At 34.9% G+C, this 21,817-nt stretch overlaps 3 protein-coding genes across 4 annotated transcripts in view; 2 read left to right on the top strand and 1 right to left on the bottom strand.

Moving 5' to 3' along the window:
• The window catches only part of stac (C2 and C2B_Munc13-like domain-containing protein staccato), a 111,415-nt gene that overhangs the window by 41,844 nt on the left and 47,754 nt on the right, over positions 1-21,817 (top strand). The gene's annotated exons all lie outside the window — the stretch shown is intronic.
• Positions 15,840-16,410, bottom strand: Lamtor5 (Late endosomal/lysosomal adaptor, MAPK and MTOR activator 5). Its single transcript, XM_085942193.1, has one exon. It carries the CDS (start codon positions 16,320-16,322, stop codon positions 16,050-16,052), a length of 273 nt encoding a protein of 90 aa, XP_085798319.1. The 5' UTR covers positions 16,323-16,410; the 3' UTR covers positions 15,840-16,049.
• On the top strand, positions 16,776-18,568 carry Ssadh (succinic semialdehyde dehydrogenase). The gene has a single exon (XM_085942190.1). It carries the CDS (start codon positions 16,916-16,918, stop codon positions 18,428-18,430), a length of 1,515 nt encoding a protein of 504 aa, XP_085798316.1. The 5' UTR covers positions 16,776-16,915; the 3' UTR covers positions 18,431-18,568.

The raw sequence follows: 21,817 nt of genomic DNA on the forward strand, positions 1-21,817 counted from the left end.
TATGCACTTCATACAAATGATTTAATAACGAATAGTGCAAACCTACAAACTTATCTGAAGAATGGATGGGGGAACCACAGTCGAAAACGGCCCAATCAAGACTCGCAATTGGACAGAATGTGACATTCGAATGACGTTTACAAATGGTAAACTACGTTCGTAGTTCCATTTTGACCGTTCTTTAGATAAGTTTGTAGGACTGTAGGTACTGGTTTAGTGGACTTAAAAGTAGGTAAATTGTCAAATGATTTCATGAGATCCTCTTCATTTACCTACTGAATATGTGATGGAATTTATTCCCATATGTCACATTCCATGATCATTAGGAAAAAATATGGTCGACAGCTTCCTTCCTTTTCTTAGAAATAATATATAAATTAATACGAATATTATTATATCAGTGAGTCACAATTATCGTAAAGATAAATTATATTATGTGACATCATAATAATAATATATAAATCTAAAAAACCGTAATATTATAAAAAACATATTGTATGCGTAATTTTAATGTTTCAGCGAATAGTCAATCGTCATGCCATTGTCACCAATAGAATAATATTATTATAGCGAATGTTTAGATTAAATTAATTACATCATTATCTCAATTTATTTTTGGGTAGGTTCCTATAATAATAAATATAGTCCTTTCATTTCTAAGGGCTTGAACAGCAGAGAGCGGTCAGGCGTTCTGCGTTCTTTGTAGTGTGTGGACCGTCACGGTCTGACTGCCTGCTGTGTGCACAGTTTTGATGAATTACAAACACAAAGAACTCTGAACGCGGAACGCAGAACGCCTGACCGCTCTCTCTCTGTTCAAGCCCTTATATCTACGTTATTTATTTATTTATACCATTATCACGAGTCAATACAGACAAGCGACCGTCGTGGTCATTATGTGTCTTTCGTACAGCATGAAATCCTCTATGTCACTTGCTTCAGTGTAAATTGATTGAATAATAAATTTAATTTAATATGTCAGCTTGACATAATTTTGGATTGAAGTTTGTGTTTGTATTATAATCTTTGCAAACATTATGTCGATTGATGCATATTGGTTTGTAGCTTAGTAATAGGTAAAATGACTTAAAATATTAGTTTCGTGACTTACATAAACAAAAGTACATAAAGCCGGGTACTCATTAGCGAGCCGTACTGTAACCGTTCCAGATACTGTAACCAAACTCTAGATCAGGGAACTCAGAAATAATGGGAACTGAAAAACTTAACGGGTAGGTAACCGACTCGAGTAAGGAAGAATCCGGGTTAAACTCACACAAGTATCAAGAATACGTTGTACGTCGAATACTGAAAACTGCTCTCGGTTTCTGCATTTACGCTTATTTAATGTTGGTGTATTACACACACTACTGCACGTACATTATGCGTGCTTCATTTTCGTAGGACACTCACACATTCAAAAACCCTGCATCAACATGCGGCGTATTGAATATAGCCTATCGATTTCTATTTATTATCTGTTCTGTGCTCGCGAACTAAGTATTTGGCGTGTATCTGCAACGGTCACAGTTACGACTCGGTAATGAGTACCCGGCATAATATAATTTAAAAGGAAACATAAAAATAAAATAAATGTTTGTAACAATGCAACATAAATATACCTATATAATATTTAAATCGAATCTTCTTTCAGTTTAGTCACAATATTGAAACTAGATATCATCATCATCAACCGGTGTCGATCTGCTGTTGGATAAAGGTCTCCCTGAGCTCCCTCCACTTCTTCCGGTGACTTGTTCTTTGCTGCCACGTATATCCACAGAACCTTCGATATATTGAAAATAAAATATTAATAAATTATGAATAATTCATAAGTATCATGTTACATTTTAAAGAATTAACTAAACTACATTATAATGATAAAAAATAATCATTTAATAACAAGAGGACAGTGGCGAAGGGTGACTTTTTGAAAGAGGTAGGCTGTGGGAGTAACCATGCTTGTCAGATATATTTGCGGGAAATAAGAAGATAACCTAATATTACTACTGATGAATAGGTACGCTAAAACGAAGAAATTTCAAAAGCTTAATTGGTTTGTTATAATTATTTAATGAAAATAAGCAATTAGTTTGAATTATTTATGTATTTTCCTAAACATTTATAAACGTAACATACGCTAAAAATATATTACCTTTGTAAAATATAGTATCTTTGAAAATATCCGTTGTTGTGTATACATTATGTTCCATAACAATTTATAATTTAACCCGTAAAACTAGACATTTTAAAATACTTATATATTTAAAACACGGACTTAGGTAGGTACAATATCAAATATCTAAATTGTCTAATGAGTGAACTAATAAATAAATAAAAATCACGAGATAAATTATTTTATATTTTTCACAACAATCAATACATATTTATGTGATTGAATCCTATAGAAATTATTTTTTAAATTATCTTATTAATTATTTTGAATAAATGTGCTCTCGCAACGTAAGCGGTAACGAAACAGCTTGTACATTTGTATGCGGGACGCCAGACATTTTGAAATAATGAGAAAAAAACTTCATATTGAAAAACCCGTCGTTTCACGCGAAAATAATCCAATACAATATGTGAAGCGAAACGCGGTGTGTTCTATTTTTTTAAACTTTCTAGAGATGCCATAGATGGTGCTTATTGAAATATGGGAAAAGTTCGTAAAATTATGACAATTATACGATAGATGTCTTTGGGCATATTGAATATATTATTATTAAGTGATTATATAAATACGTCAACATGAAAATAAAAATTATTTTTCTGAAGAAGGTAGGCTTTAAATAATCGCATAGTATGGAGTCTTCGCCACTGCAAGATGAGATGGTTCAACGAACGAACCTTTTATAACAGTTGTTTTAATCGTCGTAAAAAAGTGTTTATCTTTGCATTTAAATGAAAAATATTTATATTTCTTTATCAATACATCGTATTATCTTGCATGCTTCGTATTCTACCATTAAATGCACCTAGTAGAATTACTGTAACATTACACTAGGCCATGTATCAAAAAACTTCATAGAAAACATATTATTTTGTTTTTTTTTAATTGTATGTAATACCTACCTATGTATTTTGGTACTAGGTCAGTGTTGCTAACCGTACTATAATTATAGTACAATACTATAATTTTGATTCTGCAAAAAATGTAAAATACATACTATAATTTTACGCCAAATATGCCAAAATACTACAATTTTAAAGGATTAAAGCCGAAAAATGTTACTGTACTATATTTTTTACAGAGATACTATAATTTTTACGCCTTTGTACTATAATCAACATCGAAAAATATGGCAATACCGTACTACATAATGATTTGTCGTCACACCATTCACACACAACGTTGACGTAAAACAATAATATTAAAATTTAATGATGTGTAAATTACGAATCTAAATATTGCTTCACTGGCGTTTTAAAAATGATATTGAAGTAGGTACCAACAAAAACTTTCGAAAAAACATTGTCAGTAAAATAAACGATCATGTCAGTAACATCGATGTCAGTGTTGTTAAGTTGTTACACTTTCACCAACCTTAAGAATAAATTAAACATGATAAGTGATTATTAGAAGGTACCGGTAGGTAATAATTTATTGTTTATTTACGAATTCCGTTCAGATTAATAATTTATTGTCCGACTTAGCTGGCCTCCATTTTATTTGTGAACGTATATTGACAGTTTTAAAATAACTTTTTTATAATATTTGAATAACATGTTTATAATGTTGTGTTATCTCTACTTTTGTGAACAATATGCTTAAGAGTTTCTCTTGTGTCTATATAATGAGAAATATGTCAAGAAGTATTATATTGCTTATTGTCTTCTTGGATTTAAGATGGTGATGCAAGACATTGTCTTGTTAAATTAAATTAATAAAAACCTACCTAGTCGCAGTTTTACGTCAGTGGTTACATGAAGTTATTCTGGGAATATCTCAAGGTGATATTATGAATAATGATAGCTTATTTTGGACGAGGCATTCTTTTAATTATAAAAGGTTATCAAATTAATACTATAGATTTTTACGTCATAATAGCCATTTTTTTCTGATTCCCCAAAAAATTGACATTTTGTGTTCAGTATTGTTTGCCATATCATTATGGAAAAATACCTACACAGTTGTACCTACAGCATATAAAAATATTTAAAATTTATTATAACAATAATGAAGCTATTCGAGCTATGCTTCGGAAATTCTTACGTGAAATTTATGGTCAGAATAATCGGCCTACAGAACTTTCTATTCGTAATTTAATTAGGAAAATTTGAGTCAAATGGCAATGTTTGTGATGCTAAAAATCCAAAACGTCAAACGTTAAAAACATAAATGTACTGCTGAACATATTGATGTTGCGAATCAAAGTGTGGACGTAGTTCTCAAGATCTTCGGCTTTCTTATGGCACTGCATGGATTATTCTCTATAAAGATTTGCATTTGAATTAAATCGAATGACCATTTGGTGCATCGAAATTTTGACAAACAGACCCATTACCTATTTAATGAAAGAATCATCTTCAGCGAAGAAGCTCATTTTTAGTTAAACGGCTTCGTAAATAAGCACAATATTGTCGCATTTGGAATAAAGAAAACCCACATGTGCTATTCTTGAAAAATTAACAGTTTGGTATGGTTTATGGTATGCATGTGTGTAGCTGGGCCTAATTTTTTTGAATACGAAATTGGCAATGCAGTTACTGTCAATGGAGAATGCTACAGAAATGTGATTACTGATTTTTTCTGGCATTAATTAGATGATTTTAATCTGGACGAATTGTAGTTCCAACAAGACGATGAAACACATTATACAGCTTGTGACACAATCAACTTATTGAGAAAGATGATTAGTATATACTTATTATAATACTTAACCCTTTATATGTACAGACCTGGATTTACCATACAGCTAAATGGTTGCCATTTTCCGATTTTATATCCTTAAAAAAAATCCGTTAAGAATGAAAGTTGAAAACTTTTTCTATATAATTTGTCCCCTTCAGGATAAATAAATACTGACCTAAAAGACTCTCCTCTTAAAACCCTAAATGAATGTCGGGTGGTCACCGTAACATGTACGTAGCGACCCCCGACGTATAACAAGAGCTTCGTAAAATGTAAAAAAAAATTGAAATTTTCAATTTTCATATGCCGAGAATCAGAAACAATTTAGTACCACCACCAATTTACAAAACAGCTTCGGAAGCAACGATTAAATGCACCTTTAGCAAATTGAAATTAATTGGGAACTATCTTTTGATCGCCAATGAAACTAGAGCGTTTATCAATAAAATAGATGCTAACAAACCCCCCTTTGGCTTCGGACGAAAACGGGTAGGAATTGCAGGAGAGAAGGGTGGAACGTTTTTGCTGGGGGAGGGGGGGGGGGGGGGTTACTTCAGAATGAAAAGTGTTTTGCTGAACCAATTTATTTAGGTAGGTACAGTAGAAATTACAAAGGGGTGAGTATAATAATAATATAATGTTAGATTACATAGTGCGTGTTGGGAAAAGTATTTAGTGAAGAATGCGTCTTCTTGCTTCGACAGGGAGGTCGAAACTAAATTCAAAACACTATTGAAAGTTAAAATGAGAGTGAATGGGTTCTGTGTATGTGACTTAAGCGTAAACCGAAATATGTGATGAATCGGCTTATTACCGATAGCGCGCGGGGAGCGCCAGATGGGTACTATCATAAAAAGAGGGTGTTAGTACATATTCATTCTCCGAACATATTGAAACGTTTTGCGCATTTAAAAGCTTGCTTGTTGGAAAGTAAATAATATGTTGGCAGGTATATATTATAATAAAATATGTTAATATAGCAAAAAATATATGTTATCTAGGTACTAATTATAAATAATTACCTTGTGGGCTTATTGAATATTTCTATTATTAAAATTAAGATTATTCATGCTACAATTAGGTACTAAGTCTAATAGAATTACTGCATTTTTATCGTTGTAGGCAAGGATTTTAACTGTTAACTATGTCAAATTAAAAAAAAACTATAATTAATATTAAAACGTTATCAGTGATCAATATAATATTATATACCTACACTAGAAGAGGCGAGTGTGTCCAGTATTTTTGCCGGAAAGTCCATTTATCAAAGTACGTTCAAAAACTTAGAAGATTGGGGTTGTAACTGGTAATCCCCTAGAAATCTTTAAGAAACTCTATTTTTCTACGTTCCCATTGGTTTTACATAATTATATTCTGATACTCGGAAAATGTAGTCTATGGCCATATTATTGTCTACCTTACTTATATGCAGGGCTCGAAATGAACCGGAGTGCACCGGAGCGCTGTTCCGCTTCGTGGAATCGGTAAAATTATCGCTACGTCTCGTGAAAAAAATAATTTGACTGAGCTGATTGATAAGCCATGATCAAAAAAAGCCAACACACTTATTTTTTATAAAATGCAGATTAAATTTGATAACTATGTTAATTATCTTCAGAAAATTGTCAAACGCTCCGGTTCGTAAACTTTTCCATTTCGAGCGCTGCTTATATGTGAAATATCCATTTCGCCATTGCGCCTCACAATAATTAGTTTACTCCAGTGGCGCGTTTAGTGACGCAGAGAGGCCCGACACACTGACTGATTTTGAGGTTCCATAACATAAAAACAATATTAATAAAATTTTCCAAATAAATATCTGTTCTTACATTCAACGAGTAATAATTATTTTTATTTTGTATAAATTATAAAAACATCGTATTTAATTAAATTTATTCACGTGAACAGACTCATTATTTTATAGATCACAATACCTACTTACAAGATTATAAATGCATGAATTTTGTTATGCTTTGGGTAATATTTTACGCTCAGTTTGTGAGAAATATGCATCATTATTATTAAATTTCAATACTACGAGTATTTAATAAAATAATTTGAAAACACTTGTGAGAAATATATAACCAATAGAAAAAAAATTTTGTGAAAAAAATACGATACCCAGCAGGATTCGAACCTGCACCTGAATCTATGCCATATGAATCTTATCTAAGTAATTGAGACGAATTTTTCTTACAATACTTTCAAATTATGTATATTCAATAAACATAATGTTACATTCTTAAATATTGTGAATTATTCGTTGAATATTATTCTTTTACTTGAATTTCAATTTACTTAAATTTACTTGAAAAAGAAAACATGTCAATGAATATATTATTATTGCTACTAATAGAATAAAGTGCCCACCACCACCCGTCATATATGCACAACCGTGGATATGCACGGCCGCTTTTTATGACGCTTTAAACGTGCCTGAAAGAAGTGATTTTAAGTGATCATTCTGTCCCGAGACGGAGCCGCACGGGACTGATGCTGCAACCATGCACCGTAGTGCTTAAAGAAGAAAGTTGAAAAAGAAAATTTTTGTTTTTTGGACTGGCTCTGCTGTCCGCTGACGTTAAGCGCTTTGTGTACCCGCATACTGAGTGTCACGAATTGAAATGGATGAGTCTACAGAAGAGTCGGGACTATCCCGCTCCCCATACGACGCTGCAAATTTCTCAAATGCCGCAAAGTTGGCCTCGGTTGCTACCAGATCTCCATGACCAATTGGGCCCGTGTGAGGACGGACCTTGGCAAACAGCTCCACTCGTTCGAATTCCATAAGCGGGCAATCCCAGAGGATGTGTTCAACATCTTGGTGGTCATGCCCGCAGGTACAACCCGGCCCATCTACTATCAAGCCAAACTCATGGAGTCTGGCGGCGAAGTTGCCATGGCCGGTGAGGAACTGGCTAATCCAGTGCGAAGGTTGGAGTCTTCTAGTTTGGTGCCTGCAGAATACGTCTGGAAAAAAACGGTAAGTGTACCGCCCCTTGGGGGAGGCGGTCCACCTCGCCTGCCATGCCGCAAATGCGGTCTTGTACACAATGTCACTTACAGTCTTCCTGTAAGGAACGTCCTCGGATCTCTGCGGTGGTGTCGGATGGACACCGGCGAGTGTTGTGCTGATCCCCCTCAAGAGGAGGGTGATCGATCCTCTGACTTGGACATGCAGATCGAGGGGTAGCACCCCCGCGAGTACGGCAAGCGCGTCAGTAGAAGTTGTGCGGTAGGCTTTGGTAAGCGAGATCAGCGCAAGTCGCCGCCCGCTTAGAAGTGCGCGTCTCACGAGAGTTAAGGAGTTTACTCGGGAATGCCAAATGCTGGAGGCGTAACCGGCAATTCCCATGAAAATTGCGCCGTATGCAACCTTAAGGGCTCTAGGCTTAAGTCCCCAATTGCTGCCCGCCATTCGGGCCATTCTCTGATAGGCCGAATTGGCCTTAGAGACGGCCGTCTTGGCGTGGTGAACGAAAGACAGCTTGTCATCAAGAATTACTCCCAGTTACGTAACCCTTTCGGAGAAACGCACTGAGGTCTGGCCAAAACGAACCGTGGGCGGCCGTCGAGTTATGTTGACCCGAGAACTACCCCTGAGGAGGACAGCTTCCGTCTTGCTCGGGGCAAAGGTCAGCTTGTTCAGCAACCCCCAATTAAGGATTTTTCCCAAGGCGTCCGTGGCTGCACGCTCAAGTGCCGGTCGGCTCGTCACCCCAAGAAGCAGGAGCAAGTCGTCGGCAAGAAGAACATTAAATGGACACCTGTTGGATTTATATGACGAATTATATTTCGTTCGGCATGCGTCATTTGCACCCGCGACCCGCAATCCGCGCATCGCCTAGCCACGATCTTTTTAGATCATGCCTCAACTGAGGTATAGCCACTAACGACGTAAATAAGTTTGTACCGTGAAACGGGGTGAGATAAGACCAATACTTTATTCAAAAGTTTTTGCTGTTAATATTTTTTTTTATAGTGCACTATAATATACATTTGATATAATGTCAGTATCATGATTATTGGTTTTCATGAAAATATTGCATTTTTATAAAATTAAAAAGTTTTGATATCTACTTTTATATTATTATTATGATACCGTATAATCGTTGGATAAATATAGTCATCCAGTGGTATCCAAGAGGTACAAAACGTCCGCAAGGTAGACCTAGAGGCCGCTGGATCGATGAAATAATAAAGTTCTGCGGAAGTACGTGGCAACGCAACGCACAGGACCGAGAGAAGTGGAATCAGCTTGGAGAGGCCTTCATACTGCAGTGGATAGATTCAGGCTGATGATGATAATAATTATGATACCAATACTAGCTCATCTGTTCTATACACAAGGCTGCTATCGAGGATAGTTTATCATATATATTATATGTATTGATGAGGTTAATTGTTACAATAAGTTAACCGTCAAAAAGTGCTATGTTTTAACAGCACTTCTCTTGGCTATGTTAACTTTTAGAGCGAGATAGACAGTTTTAACAGTTTGGACGGTTAACTTATTGTAACAATTATAATACCTCAATACATACATATGATAAACCATCTGCTGATAGCAGCCTTGTGTATAGAATAGATGCGCAGGTATCAATACTTTTTTCGATATGAGGGCCCTGGTTATGAGTGTGTATGTGTTGTGAAAACATTTAAAAAATATTATGACTGCTGAATTGAAAATAAAACCACTTCATCTGATGTTAATGTATCTGTGGTATGATTAGCAAGTATGTTTTCTAAAAGACTGATAATAGGAAGCACTCGTGTTCAATAAATAACGTCATTACTTTCAAGACTAAAGTCTCAAGTGCATTTTTATTACATATTAACAAAAATCTTTTTCTTAATGTTATTTTCAAATCAGAATTTACGAGAAAATTCGCAAAAACTTCATGTATCCACTTAGATTGTATGTTTTCGTTAGAAATATCCAAAGCGTCGATTGCCGGATGGATTTTGGTCGATCTGTCATGACCTCCCTAGTTTCAGAGTATGTTATACATACCAAACTTTACATGTTGATAAGGGCTTATAAATAATATCTATACAAGATGATGCCATACATAAAGAAGTATACTAACTTGATAAATACAAGTATGGGCTAACAGACGGTCATATGACTATGGACCCGCACCCGAATAACATACACGAGAAGTCAATAAACTATTTGTATTATAATAATATCACCAAATTATATTATAAAAAGCGGAACGCGTTCGCGCCCTTTGTCTGTAACGCTTATATGTCTCTGTACTTGCATTCTGTTTAATAAACTCTAATACTTTAACTTTCGTGAAAGCTTTATTGTTTCTTGGTCATTTTCTCGCCATTTAGTCTAAACACATCCCTGAAGAATCACCTTATAAATTACCTTCGGTCTTTGAACGAAACAGCAGTGCATGCTGCTCATGAGCCACACAGAAATCTAGTCTTCGGTAAGGAGAAAACCATCATACCACTCTTAGAATCTTTTCATCTGAGTCCTTTGCCTTCTTTCTTGAGGAATGTAACCATGGCCCCTAGGCTGACAGGGTTCTAGCCTAGGGGTCCGTACTCAGGAAGGGCCCGGCGTGATGAGTCGACCGATAAGTGAGATAAACAAAGACCACAAATTTGCTCTAATAGTAAAAAAAGTCGACTGCGGCGCTATTTTAGTTAAATAATTATTAATAATTAAAATATTTGATTGTACGATGCAGTTTTTAACTGTGTGCCGATACTCGACAACTCCATAATTCAAATGGATGTACATATTAAAAATACAAAAAATCGCTAAAAATACACCTTAATTTTACCGCGTACACCATGGAAAACGCTACTGTAGTGCGTCACACTGCCTTTACCTTTAGCGATAGGTAGGGGGGCCCGCCAAACATCCTAGCCTGAGGGCTCGGTTGAGGATGTGGGGGCCATGGATGTAACATATCGCACAACACGCTCAGGAAATGGATAGGTGATGAAAATTTAAAAATATTCAACCTACATTCAGTTGTAATAGTATGATTTCCTTGACATTTTGAAGGGGAAGTGTTCCAGATAATTCCTATTTTTCTTTTTTTGGTAAGCTTACATGAAAATCGTTTTTAAATTAACCACGAGGTTCGCATTGAAGTCCCAAAAGAGGATGACCAATGGGAAAATGAGTATTTCTTTGTGACGGTGAAAAACAAGCATTACTGTTGAATTTGTAACACATAATACGTTTGATAAAGTTGAATAATGAGAATGTAGAACACAGGCCACATCTTACGTGAAGTTGGACATGCATAGAATACGTCTAGATTTATCCAGTTCCGCCATTACGTTCAATGCACGTGTATTGTCATAAAATATGGAGTTATTTCGCATATTATGCGTTTTGCGGACGCACGCAATTATTTCATATAAAACGCTACAGCGTGGACCATATGCGTAGTAGGAAATATTGGAAATAGCGAAGTAATTGCAACTTTACACAGGTAATTTAATTAGAATATAGACGAATAATACATTATGAAAACGTTGCATTTATGAGACATTGATATGTTTATTTCGAATTGAGAAATGAATCAGTGTTTTATCTGTAATATTCACCACCTACATAGTAAGTTATGTATTTTTTTTTCTAATCAACAAATTGATGTTTGTAATGTGTGTCACTAATCAAATAAATTATCATACTAGGTAAAATGAATATTATTATCATTATCTGAATATTTCCCATCTCTGAATAAATTATTTTAATCAAAGAGGTTTTTTTAGATATGTACCATCAATGATGCGGGCTTTGAAATTATATCGTTTTATAATATTTGTGGAATAAAAACTTATTTAAATTAATGTCGTATGAATATATATATTTAATAGGTACTTAGCAGTGGCGAAGACTCCATACTAGGCGATTATTTAAAGCCTACCTTCTTAAGAAAAATATTTTTGAATTGCATATTGACATATTTATTTACTTAATCACGTCATTATTTTATGTTATATAAAAATAATTTATTTTGCCAACGAGAGATGTCGTATATGTAGGAATATATTACAGTATTACAGTTTACAAAATAATTGCAAAGGTATTAAAAAATATACCACAGCGCGCCTTAAATAAATAATAAATGCCGCGACACTCGATGTAAATAAATCTCCGATTATGACACATTGTGTGAAATAATTCTGAATTTTTTTCGTATGGACTTTACGTCTCGTAACCTCAGCAAGTCTGCTGATTTGTACGAAATAAGGTAAGCTCCTATCGCAGAGCCTAAAACATTCGCGCATCATAATGTTGTCACGACTGCGCACTTTGTCCAGAATCATTAATAATTAGATAATTAAAAAAATAATTTCAACGGCGTTAAATCGAATATTAATAAATAAGTAAGTATAGATTGTTTTTATAAATAAAAATAAATTTTATCTAATGATTTTTCATGGGTATACATGTTTTGAAAAATACGTAATTTAAACACATCGCTCATTTTTATGTCGTCAATGAGTTTTTGAAGTTTCATTGAATTAGTGTGTCGTTGTCATTTACTAGTGTGTACCTATTCATTAGTAATAAATATCGTACTATTCTCGTAAGTATACCTGACAAGTGTGCTCTTTTTATCAGATCTCCACAGCCTACCTCTTTCCAAAAGTCACCCTTCGCCACTGGACTACTTAGTATATTTTTTAAATAACATTAAGGATTGTGCGTATAAATAAGCAACTCAACTTGTCAATATTAATTATATGTAGGAGGTTATCGGCCGTTTTATTTGGGAAGCCATGCGATTATTATTGGTAGCAGTCAGGTACTTGCATGCTCCGATGAATTCGCTGATGATTCAGTAGTTCAGGGTCGCATCATGCGACTCGTATGCTCCAGATATTTTGATTAAATAATCAGACGGTTTCTAAATGTGAACTTATGTAAATTGTCCATCGGACAAAAGTTGAACTAAATATTGTCGTTATTCTAATCGTTTATCCGATACTAAATTGTGATTAAAAATTCGTATGAGTCGGTTTTGTTTAAAATTTACGAGAATAGTGCCCTCGCTCGACGCCAACTTACCCGCAATAACAAAAAGCAACATCCGCTCTAGTGTTTACCAACTTAAAAGCTTTTTTAAATAAAATTTACCTACCTACCGTGTAATACAATTATTACCATTGGCGAAACATTCGAAATGAAAACATTCACAACGAAACAATATTACATTTAAATTTATATTTTAAAACACGTCCAATTTATGAAATTATGTAGGAACCTACGTAAAACTGCCTTTAACCTTAGCGATAGGTAGGGGGGGGGGGCGCTTCAGGATGTGTGGGCCATGTCTACGCCAAAATTCTACGATTTTGAAATTCGGAAAAATTTTCATTGCACGCTCGGAAATACTACAATTTTTAACAATTTTTAAAAAAATGTAATGTTAAAATTAATTAAAAAATAGCAACAGAATCTTTAAAATGTCAGTATTTTTTTGTCCGGCAATATCTGCACTATCGTATGGGACATTGTTTTATTATAACTATTTACGGTGAAGTCCCTAGATAAAATGCCGCCTCATTTTTTTATTCATCCTTTCATGAGTCCAATATCTAAGAAATGGGTTGTATGGATACATTACTAACAAAATATCAGACTAATTGTTCGCAAATCTGCACGTGTCGTTTCTGGTCGTCGAAAGACGTCGAAGGGCAACGGAAGTAAACTAGATATCGCGAACCCGACAGAACCAGTGAGTTGATTTTTTTAATGGAAAGATATTTTCGTTATTACTAAGTTTAGGTAGCTATTTCTATATATACCAAATGATTTTCTTCGATTTGCCCCCCTTCGAGTAACTGCCGCCCCCAAGCGGCGCTGATCTGCCTACGCCCACGGGACGTCACTGGCTATTTACTCTAAAACACAATGTAGCCATGGATTGGTGGAGGCCCACATAAGAAAATAAATAATTTTGCGAGCACGTTAGCGAAAACGAGACCTAACGCAAAAATCTAATGATTTTATTTTACAAGTGAAATTTGGATGTTTTTTATATTGCTCGGAACTTTCAGCGTCACTTCCCACTTTATAACAAAAATGGACATCTAGGAAGTAGGACAACCTTATGTTGAATCACAGATTAGTCATGTTCAAAATAATGTTTCATTAATGATCGTGTAATTAATGATACCATTTTTGTGGGAACAATCTTATCTAGCCGGTATAATATTATTGTTTATTTGTGGTTTTAGTAATTTTAAATATTATGTAGGTAGGTAGGTACCTTTAGAAATTTGATGTTAGACAATAAATGACTGATACAATTAATAATGTTGTCTTGATAATAATTCTGAGTGGTAAATACAAAGGGGTAACTTCCCTTAATCTCAAATTTTGTCCACCTACATATCTACAATGAATTTATTTTAGAGCCAGCGATGATGATGATGGGCATCCTGTCGTCATTTTTCGGGAGAAACACAGTCCCAATTACTTAGATTTGTTTGCATTTATATACTTACAGGGCCAAATTTACCATAAAGCTGCCCATGAGGGTCCGGGGAACGGAAAATAAATTTAAAAAAAAAACACCATCAGTGAATGTCGATTAAACTCACTTGTATTAATGTCAACAGAGGTCGGAATGACTTGGTGAAACATAATTGGTTTTATAAACAGAAACAGTGTTATAAGTAAGTATATTTCTTTACATTTTTTTTGGCCACATTGAAATGAAAATCCGGTCATTAGTAGTTAGTTACCAACTTCAACTTTCTTGGCTGTGCTTAGTTCACTTTCCTTATACGTACCTCTATAATATATATTAAAGAAAGTGACAGCTTTAAATTAAAAATATTAATATCGAAAGAAAAGATTAGTGATTCAGAAATATGAAAGTTAGTCGCCATGGTCCTAGGCTTTGAAGCCGGACTAGATTTATTAGATTATGACAGTTAGACAAGAAAAACCGCAAAAGTGTCGTCGAATATTACCAATTTCTCCACTTTTGAGGTTTAAATCTTATTACGGACTCACCCAAAAGGCAACCCACGTCCCATTATTTTTGTTTCCTGTGGTTTTTTAAAAAATATACGAGATAGTTCTAATTGACGTAGTTTTTGTCTCTTTATATGAAATGTAAGAGACATTATTATCTGGTTGTTTGAATAATAACAAAAAAATATTTAAATGTTAAAAATATGTAAGGTATAGATTTTTTACCATGTCCGATCCTAAGAAAATCATAATAAATATTTGGGCCTCCACAGGGTGGACGTTGCATTAACAGATTTTTGTTTTTACGATAAATGGATGTTATCCACTTGTTCAATCTATTAGTTATTATGGAGCAGACAGCTTTAAAAACAACATGTGAATTTACCAGACCACCGGGACCGACGACATTGTAAGCAAACGCGGTAGATCTTAAAAATATTGTGAAAAATTTCATATTTATTTTCACTAATCCCGGAATCGGAATCGAAATTAAAAATACGTAAGTTACCATAATTATTATAGCTAGTGCATATTGTATGTACATACAATTTATTTATTTTTTCAAGCAGTGATCTACTGCCCTCTCTTGCGGGTAATGTAAAGCATGACATTAACGAATTTTCTTTTTTCCGACAGTGTCGCGACATCTTGCAATGGAAACTGAAACCACGAATAATTTTTCATTGTCAATAGGTACTCGATACAAACATTTCCACAGTTTTGGATAAAATTATACCGCGATAACAATGATAATTATTTATGTTATTATTGTAAATTATTCACATAACACCGCCTTGAGGAATTTGATTTACTTATTTTCATCATTTATCTCTGTCACTATAATCGTCTACGTCTATTATTTTTATGGTTGCGAGTTTTGATTTTAAACGAAGTAGGTATATCATAATAGGTAAGATAATATTATATAGGTACTCACATAAATTATTTAAGACAACCCTAAGATTACACATAATAATAATTTACGAAATGTTTTTAGGTTAATAAGTCTGAAGGTTGATTTATAAAATACATTTATTTAGTGACTATATTATTACATTAACAGTTCTGTTCTTCGCTTCCCTTATCAATCATTCCAATACTTAAAACCTAATCTTAATTATATTTCAATACACGATAACATTTTGAAACAATTTTGTCTGAACAGGCATCAAAAAACATTTGAATATAACATAATTTTAACACTCAACTTATAAATATTTATAGCTACGCAGTTTGCTTAAATATTGCCCCCGTGATTGTACCATGCCTCTGGATGATGCATTGAGTTTTGTCCGTTTCTAGATTGATGACTGGCGGTTTCAAATTTGGTTGAAGTTTGCAGCTTTGTTCAGAAATAGCGACAATAATACCAGCGGAATCTACGTGCGCCTTTCCTTTAGCAGCTAAACAGAGGCCTTGGTGATCGGCGAAAAGACATCCTGTCACGCCGGGAGTGTTTGTAGCCTCCTCCATCACTTTATCGAGCTCTCTTTCCATATTTGTGTGATAAAATTTACTATTGTTTTCACACTGAAAAATACAACCGACTGATATAAGCTGTCAAACGAGAATAACGTGAAGTTGCTCGGCAAATAGCATTTCACCGGACAAATCATATCAGACAATCGAGTATATAGCTATCTCTGTTTTTCAGTAGCTGTATAGATGAAACAAGCAATCAATTTCGTACTCACGCGTAAAATGGCGCATGATCTTTCCAAGGTGACACTACACGAAAAACAAATAGTAATTGAAAATTCTTTTATTTATTATTTTTAAAACGGATACGTTTTGAATTTTATCAAGCTATAAATAAGTATTTAGAAATTTTAAAATATTTAAGAAATAATGAGAAAAATGTTATGAAAATAGTAATAAACTGATGATATATTCGTTTTATGTAGGTATGCTTGTCAAACCTGTTTGTCTGTTGCCTAGTTCACGTTGTTCGCAGGTAACACTGACCTTGAATAATTGACATTTCTTCAAGCGGGAGATGTTTAAATTGGCTTTAATAAAGATTATAATTAATTGATTGTGTAGTATCAGTGTGCTAAGAAACTGTTTATTTTACTTGTAAAACGTTAAAAATGTTCTCGACCGGCCTGATTTACCGCAGTATTTCTCGTGTGGCCTATGTATCGAGGCGAACTATGCGACTTTTACGACAGCAAGCGTTCGTGAACGGGGCATGGGTGGACGCGAGGCTCGGGGCCACATTCGACGTGATGAACCCCGCGGATAATTCCGTCGTGGCCAAGGTCCCCGACATGGACGCGGAGGACACTCAGAAAGCCATAGACGCGGCTTCGGAGGCGTTCAAATCTTGGCAGGACACCTCGGCGAAGGAGCGCTCTAACCTCTTGAGAAAGTGGTATAATTTGCTAGTCGAGAATCAAAACGACGTCGCCGCCATTTTAAGCGCCGAATCCGGAAAGCCGATCAAAGAATCTGTAGGCGAAGTGAATTACGGAAATTCTTTCATCGAGTGGTTTTCCGAAGAGGCCAGAAGAATCAACGGAGAAATCGTTCCAAGCCCTGCTGCGAGTAAAAACATTCTGTTGACGCGTCAACCGATCGGGCCGGTCGCTTTGATTACTCCGTGGAATTTTCCACACGCTATGATCGCTCGTAAAGCGAGTGCGTCTCTAGCGGCCGGTTGCACATGCGTTATTAAGCCCGCCGAGGACACTCCGTTGACAGCGTTAGCGATGGCCGAGCTCGCCGCTGAAGCCGGGATACCTAGAGGAGTTATCAATGTGGTCACCAGCAACAGAGCCAATGCTCCGGCTATTGGTAAACTTCTTTGTCAGAGTCCTTCAATCGCCGGAATTTCATTCACCGGATCTACTGCAGTAGGAAAAATATTATACGCGCAGTGCGCTCCGGGCGTTAAACGAATAGGACTAGAGCTCGGTGGTAATGCACCGTTTATCGTTTTCTCTGATGCAGACATGCCGAAAGCCATCCAAGGCGCGATGGCATCGAAATTCCGCAACGGTGGTCAGACGTGTGTCGCCTCGAACCGTTTCTTGATCCAAGAAAACATATTTGACGAGTTTGTTTCACAATTGTGTGAGTGCGCTAAAAAAACTCTAGTCATGGGTAACGGGAAAGAAGAGAATGTCAATATTGGCCCGTTGATAAATGATGCACAAATGCGGTCGGTGAAACGTCACGTCGACGATGCTATTCAAAAGGGTGCCAAAATCATTATGGGTGGAAAACCCGCTTTAAAATTCGGCGATAAATTTTTTGAGCCGACAATTTTAACAAACATTACTCCGGAAATGAAAGTTTACGACGAAGAAATATTCGGGCCCGTTGTGTGCTGTATTAAATTTAAAGATGAAGCCGAGGCTCTTCAGATTGCCAACGGAACTTCTAGCGGACTCGCCAGCTACGTCTACAGCAAAGATATCGCAAGAGTGTTCCGCGTAGCTAAGAAATTGGAGTTCGGAATGGTGGGAATCAACGAAGGGATAATGTCGATGACTGAGGCGGCGTTCGGAGGAATCAAAGAGTCAGGAATTGGCAGGGAGGGTAGCTCTCACGGAATCGACGACTATGTTTATATAAAGTATATTTGTCTGGGTGACTTGTAAATGACTTCAATTATTGTATTGAATCAATAACGAGATGATGTCAGAATAATTTATGGATGATATTGTATAAGAAAACCAAAGAATCAATTATCTGTCTTCCACTATGCTATAGATATACTTATAGGCACTGATTATGTGTTATTATTGCATTAATTAAATATTACTTAAATATTTTTTTATTAATTTTATTCAATTGATATAGGTACATCTTATATAATAATATATTATTTAATTTTATTTTTCTGAATTTACTGTCTAAATTAGTTACTTACATGTAAATTGTACGTCAAACATTTCACCGTGGGACAGTTTGCTGTGAGCTTTCTTATCGGAAAGAAATGACCGTATACTATACGGTCTCCAATTTTATTAAATTCAATATGAACATTAATTCAATTTTCAAAATTCATGAATTCAAGAATGAAAACCAAACCTAATCTATTTCCTAAGCTATTTTCAAAATTTGTTTGCTGCTGGCTTGCTGTAAAGTGTAAAACGACAAGAACCGTGTTTTATTTAGACATGAATTTTATGTCAGTACTCTAACGACCCAAAGAGGTTGGACGGTCTTTAATATACGGCTATATATTTCCGATACAACATTTCACGGTGAAGTGTGATACGGCGAACTGCGTACATACATGTTTCCGGACACGGTATAAATTATGTTTCTGCTCATTTAATAGGATGCTATAAATAATTTTTATTAGTAAAGATTCCCATTATGATATTATTTTACCATAGCCATAAGAAAGTTGTTATTTTGTGTGTAATAAAATTAACGATTCACCAGTTGTAACCTATGTAGTACAAATGTAGGTATAAAGAATAAATGTTGGGCTTCCATACTATTGTAACACTGATCCCTAGTCTAGACTAAGACACATTATTTTCATGAACAAATGAATATTGTGTAAAAAAATTCATTACGAATGTTTATAATGTTCTGATACTAATGTTCCATGTTTTTTTTTTGTATGATGTTCTTAGTCTGACCTAGGTATAATGAATAAGTAAATCAAATTAATAATATATAAACTGAAAAACAATATCTGAAAATATAATCATATTTGATGCAAGTCAGTTTTTCATTTTTTATTTTATCCTCTGAATTATCGCATTGTTATGAAAATTTACTCTAAGCCACATACAACCTACGATCCATTAACACTGTTATCCAAGTCTATGTGGATAACAGGCACAGCTAGCTCAGGGTACTGGGTTTTCGCACTATCTCTCTGGTGAATTCCAATCCTGTTACGGAAATGACCATCGGAATCAATTGGTATCCGATGGATGTGTTTATCATACCATTGCAGCGGTTAATTGCGAGTATTGAAAACTAAAATCGAACTGGACGCCAACGGCTTTTCTCTGAAAGAAAAGAACATAATATAGGGTACAATTAAATTAAATGAAACACCGTGATAATTTAACCTCACTGCATTTAATATAAATTTATGATTAAGAGTCAATGGTACAATATCGTAATAACAAATAATTACGAAAGTACAAAATGGCGATGCAACGCCGTAGGGAAATCATCACCGTTCATACACAATGGTATTTATAATACATAAACGAATATTTACGTTAAACAAAAGACCCGCTACCGTCTGCAAACTATGATATTTATACAATATATCCTCAGCAACTTAACCTAGTTTAAACAAAATATCCACATGTGAGTGAGGCTATAATTAAAACAAATAACTTAAGATTAATTAATAATAAAAAAGAAACGTATTTACAACCGCGTGGCGGTAGCCACGCAGAGCTTCTGCTCCATGACCTCTCTTGTCAAAGTTCAACCAGAAAAGAACGAAGAATCAAGAGCGGAAATCGAACAGAGCCCATCGATACCCCCACCACTTATCCAACCCGAACGCTTGCTGGAATACCAACCGCAGCATCTTTTTTGGTGCTTGCGAGAGGAAAAAACCTCTCCACTAATTAAAATTATTAATTAGGCCGTTGGTGACGTCTGCAACGTCACAGTATGTTACCTTTTATTTACAGATACCTGTTTCACCATGACTAAACAATATTATTTCTTTTTGATTAATTTAAATGGAAAAATTATATGTAGTATTTTTTTGCATTTTAACCGGTTCTATGCCTTCAGCTAGATATCTCGTTCTATGAGGCCGTGATCGACAGACTGCACATACAAATTTCACGAGTTATCTCATCCGACTTTAAACTCAAATTACTAACCACTTTCGATTGATTTGCATAATCTAAAAAATTAAACACAGAGTGACATCTGTTTGAAAAATTATGAAATACTAAGCAACAAATTATAGGTATCACAGCGATTGTAGTAGGTGCTTTGCTCTACATGCAACGTGTGTCGATAAAAATCTACGGCCAGTCAGATACTGCCATAGTAATAATGTGAAGCTTAGAAAAGGTTAAATATGTAAATACTTGCCTATAAAAAATATATATATATATATAGGCATTGTTACTTGGCATACAGACACTCAACCATCAATAAAATAAATTTTATATAATAAGATAATGGCTATCAAAAAATTCTCAATAATAATATTATGTAGATAAACTTTATATTTAATTACCTATATCTATATATTATGACTTTGTGAAACAATGTTTTATACTTGGAGCCTTATGCATAGTCATTAATTGTGAAAATAATTGGGCTCATAATTTACTTGGAAGGGATGTCATATTGAAAGATAGAGTATCACAATTAGGTATATTGATAAAAGTATCGATATTGGGAGAGTTAAAATATTGGTAAAACTATCGATACTTGCAAATATCAGTGTCAAATGATCCTTGTTGCGAGAGTATTTTTCTGAAAAAAAATATCCAAAAGTATCGATAATGTATCAAAAGAAAATTATTGATACCTAAATAAGTATTGAAGTATCGATGACTTTTTGACATTCCTGGCTCTCAGTGATAAGGGAACTGCGTTCATATTCTAAAGCTGCGTTACGATCCGAGTACACTCACACCAAGCGCACTCGTACGAGACAGCTTCTTACTAACTACTCCTATACGAGCTAGCTCGGAAGAATAGAACGCGGTCTGAGTTGACTAAGATCGGACACCGTCATCCGAGTGCACTCGGATTACTGGTTGCCACGATACGAGTAGCGTCCGAGTAGTTTTCCGAGTGTACTCAGATTGTGTCAACGTGGCTTAAGGCGAATTCTTCACTGAGCCTTTTTTAAAGAGGCACCTAGCGGAAAAATACGAAGCTTGCAATTTGAGACATTTTTTTGATAATTTACAATTTCAACTGTATTAATGAATAAATATGTATCTGAAAACATTAAAAATAAAAATATTTTTTATTTTAAGTCAAAGACAAACTTACAATTGTAAAAAATGTAATAAAATGTGAATTTGTTC

The sequence above is a fragment of the Rhyacophila brunnea genome, unplaced genomic scaffold (genome assembly GCF_057557595.1).
Source record: "Rhyacophila brunnea isolate RB1 unplaced genomic scaffold, BYU_Rbru_1.0 scaffold_14, whole genome shotgun sequence".
NCBI classification, from domain to species: Eukaryota; Metazoa; Arthropoda; class Insecta; order Trichoptera; family Rhyacophilidae; genus Rhyacophila; species Rhyacophila brunnea.

Coding starts and splice junctions, on each gene's coding strand:
- Lamtor5 (XM_085942193.1), bottom strand. CDS start 16,322: ATGGAAAGAGAGCTCGATAAAGTGATGGAGGAGGCTACAAACACTCCC.
- Ssadh (XM_085942190.1), top strand. CDS start 16,916: ATGTTCTCGACCGGCCTGATTTACCGCAGTATTTCTCGTGTGGCCTAT.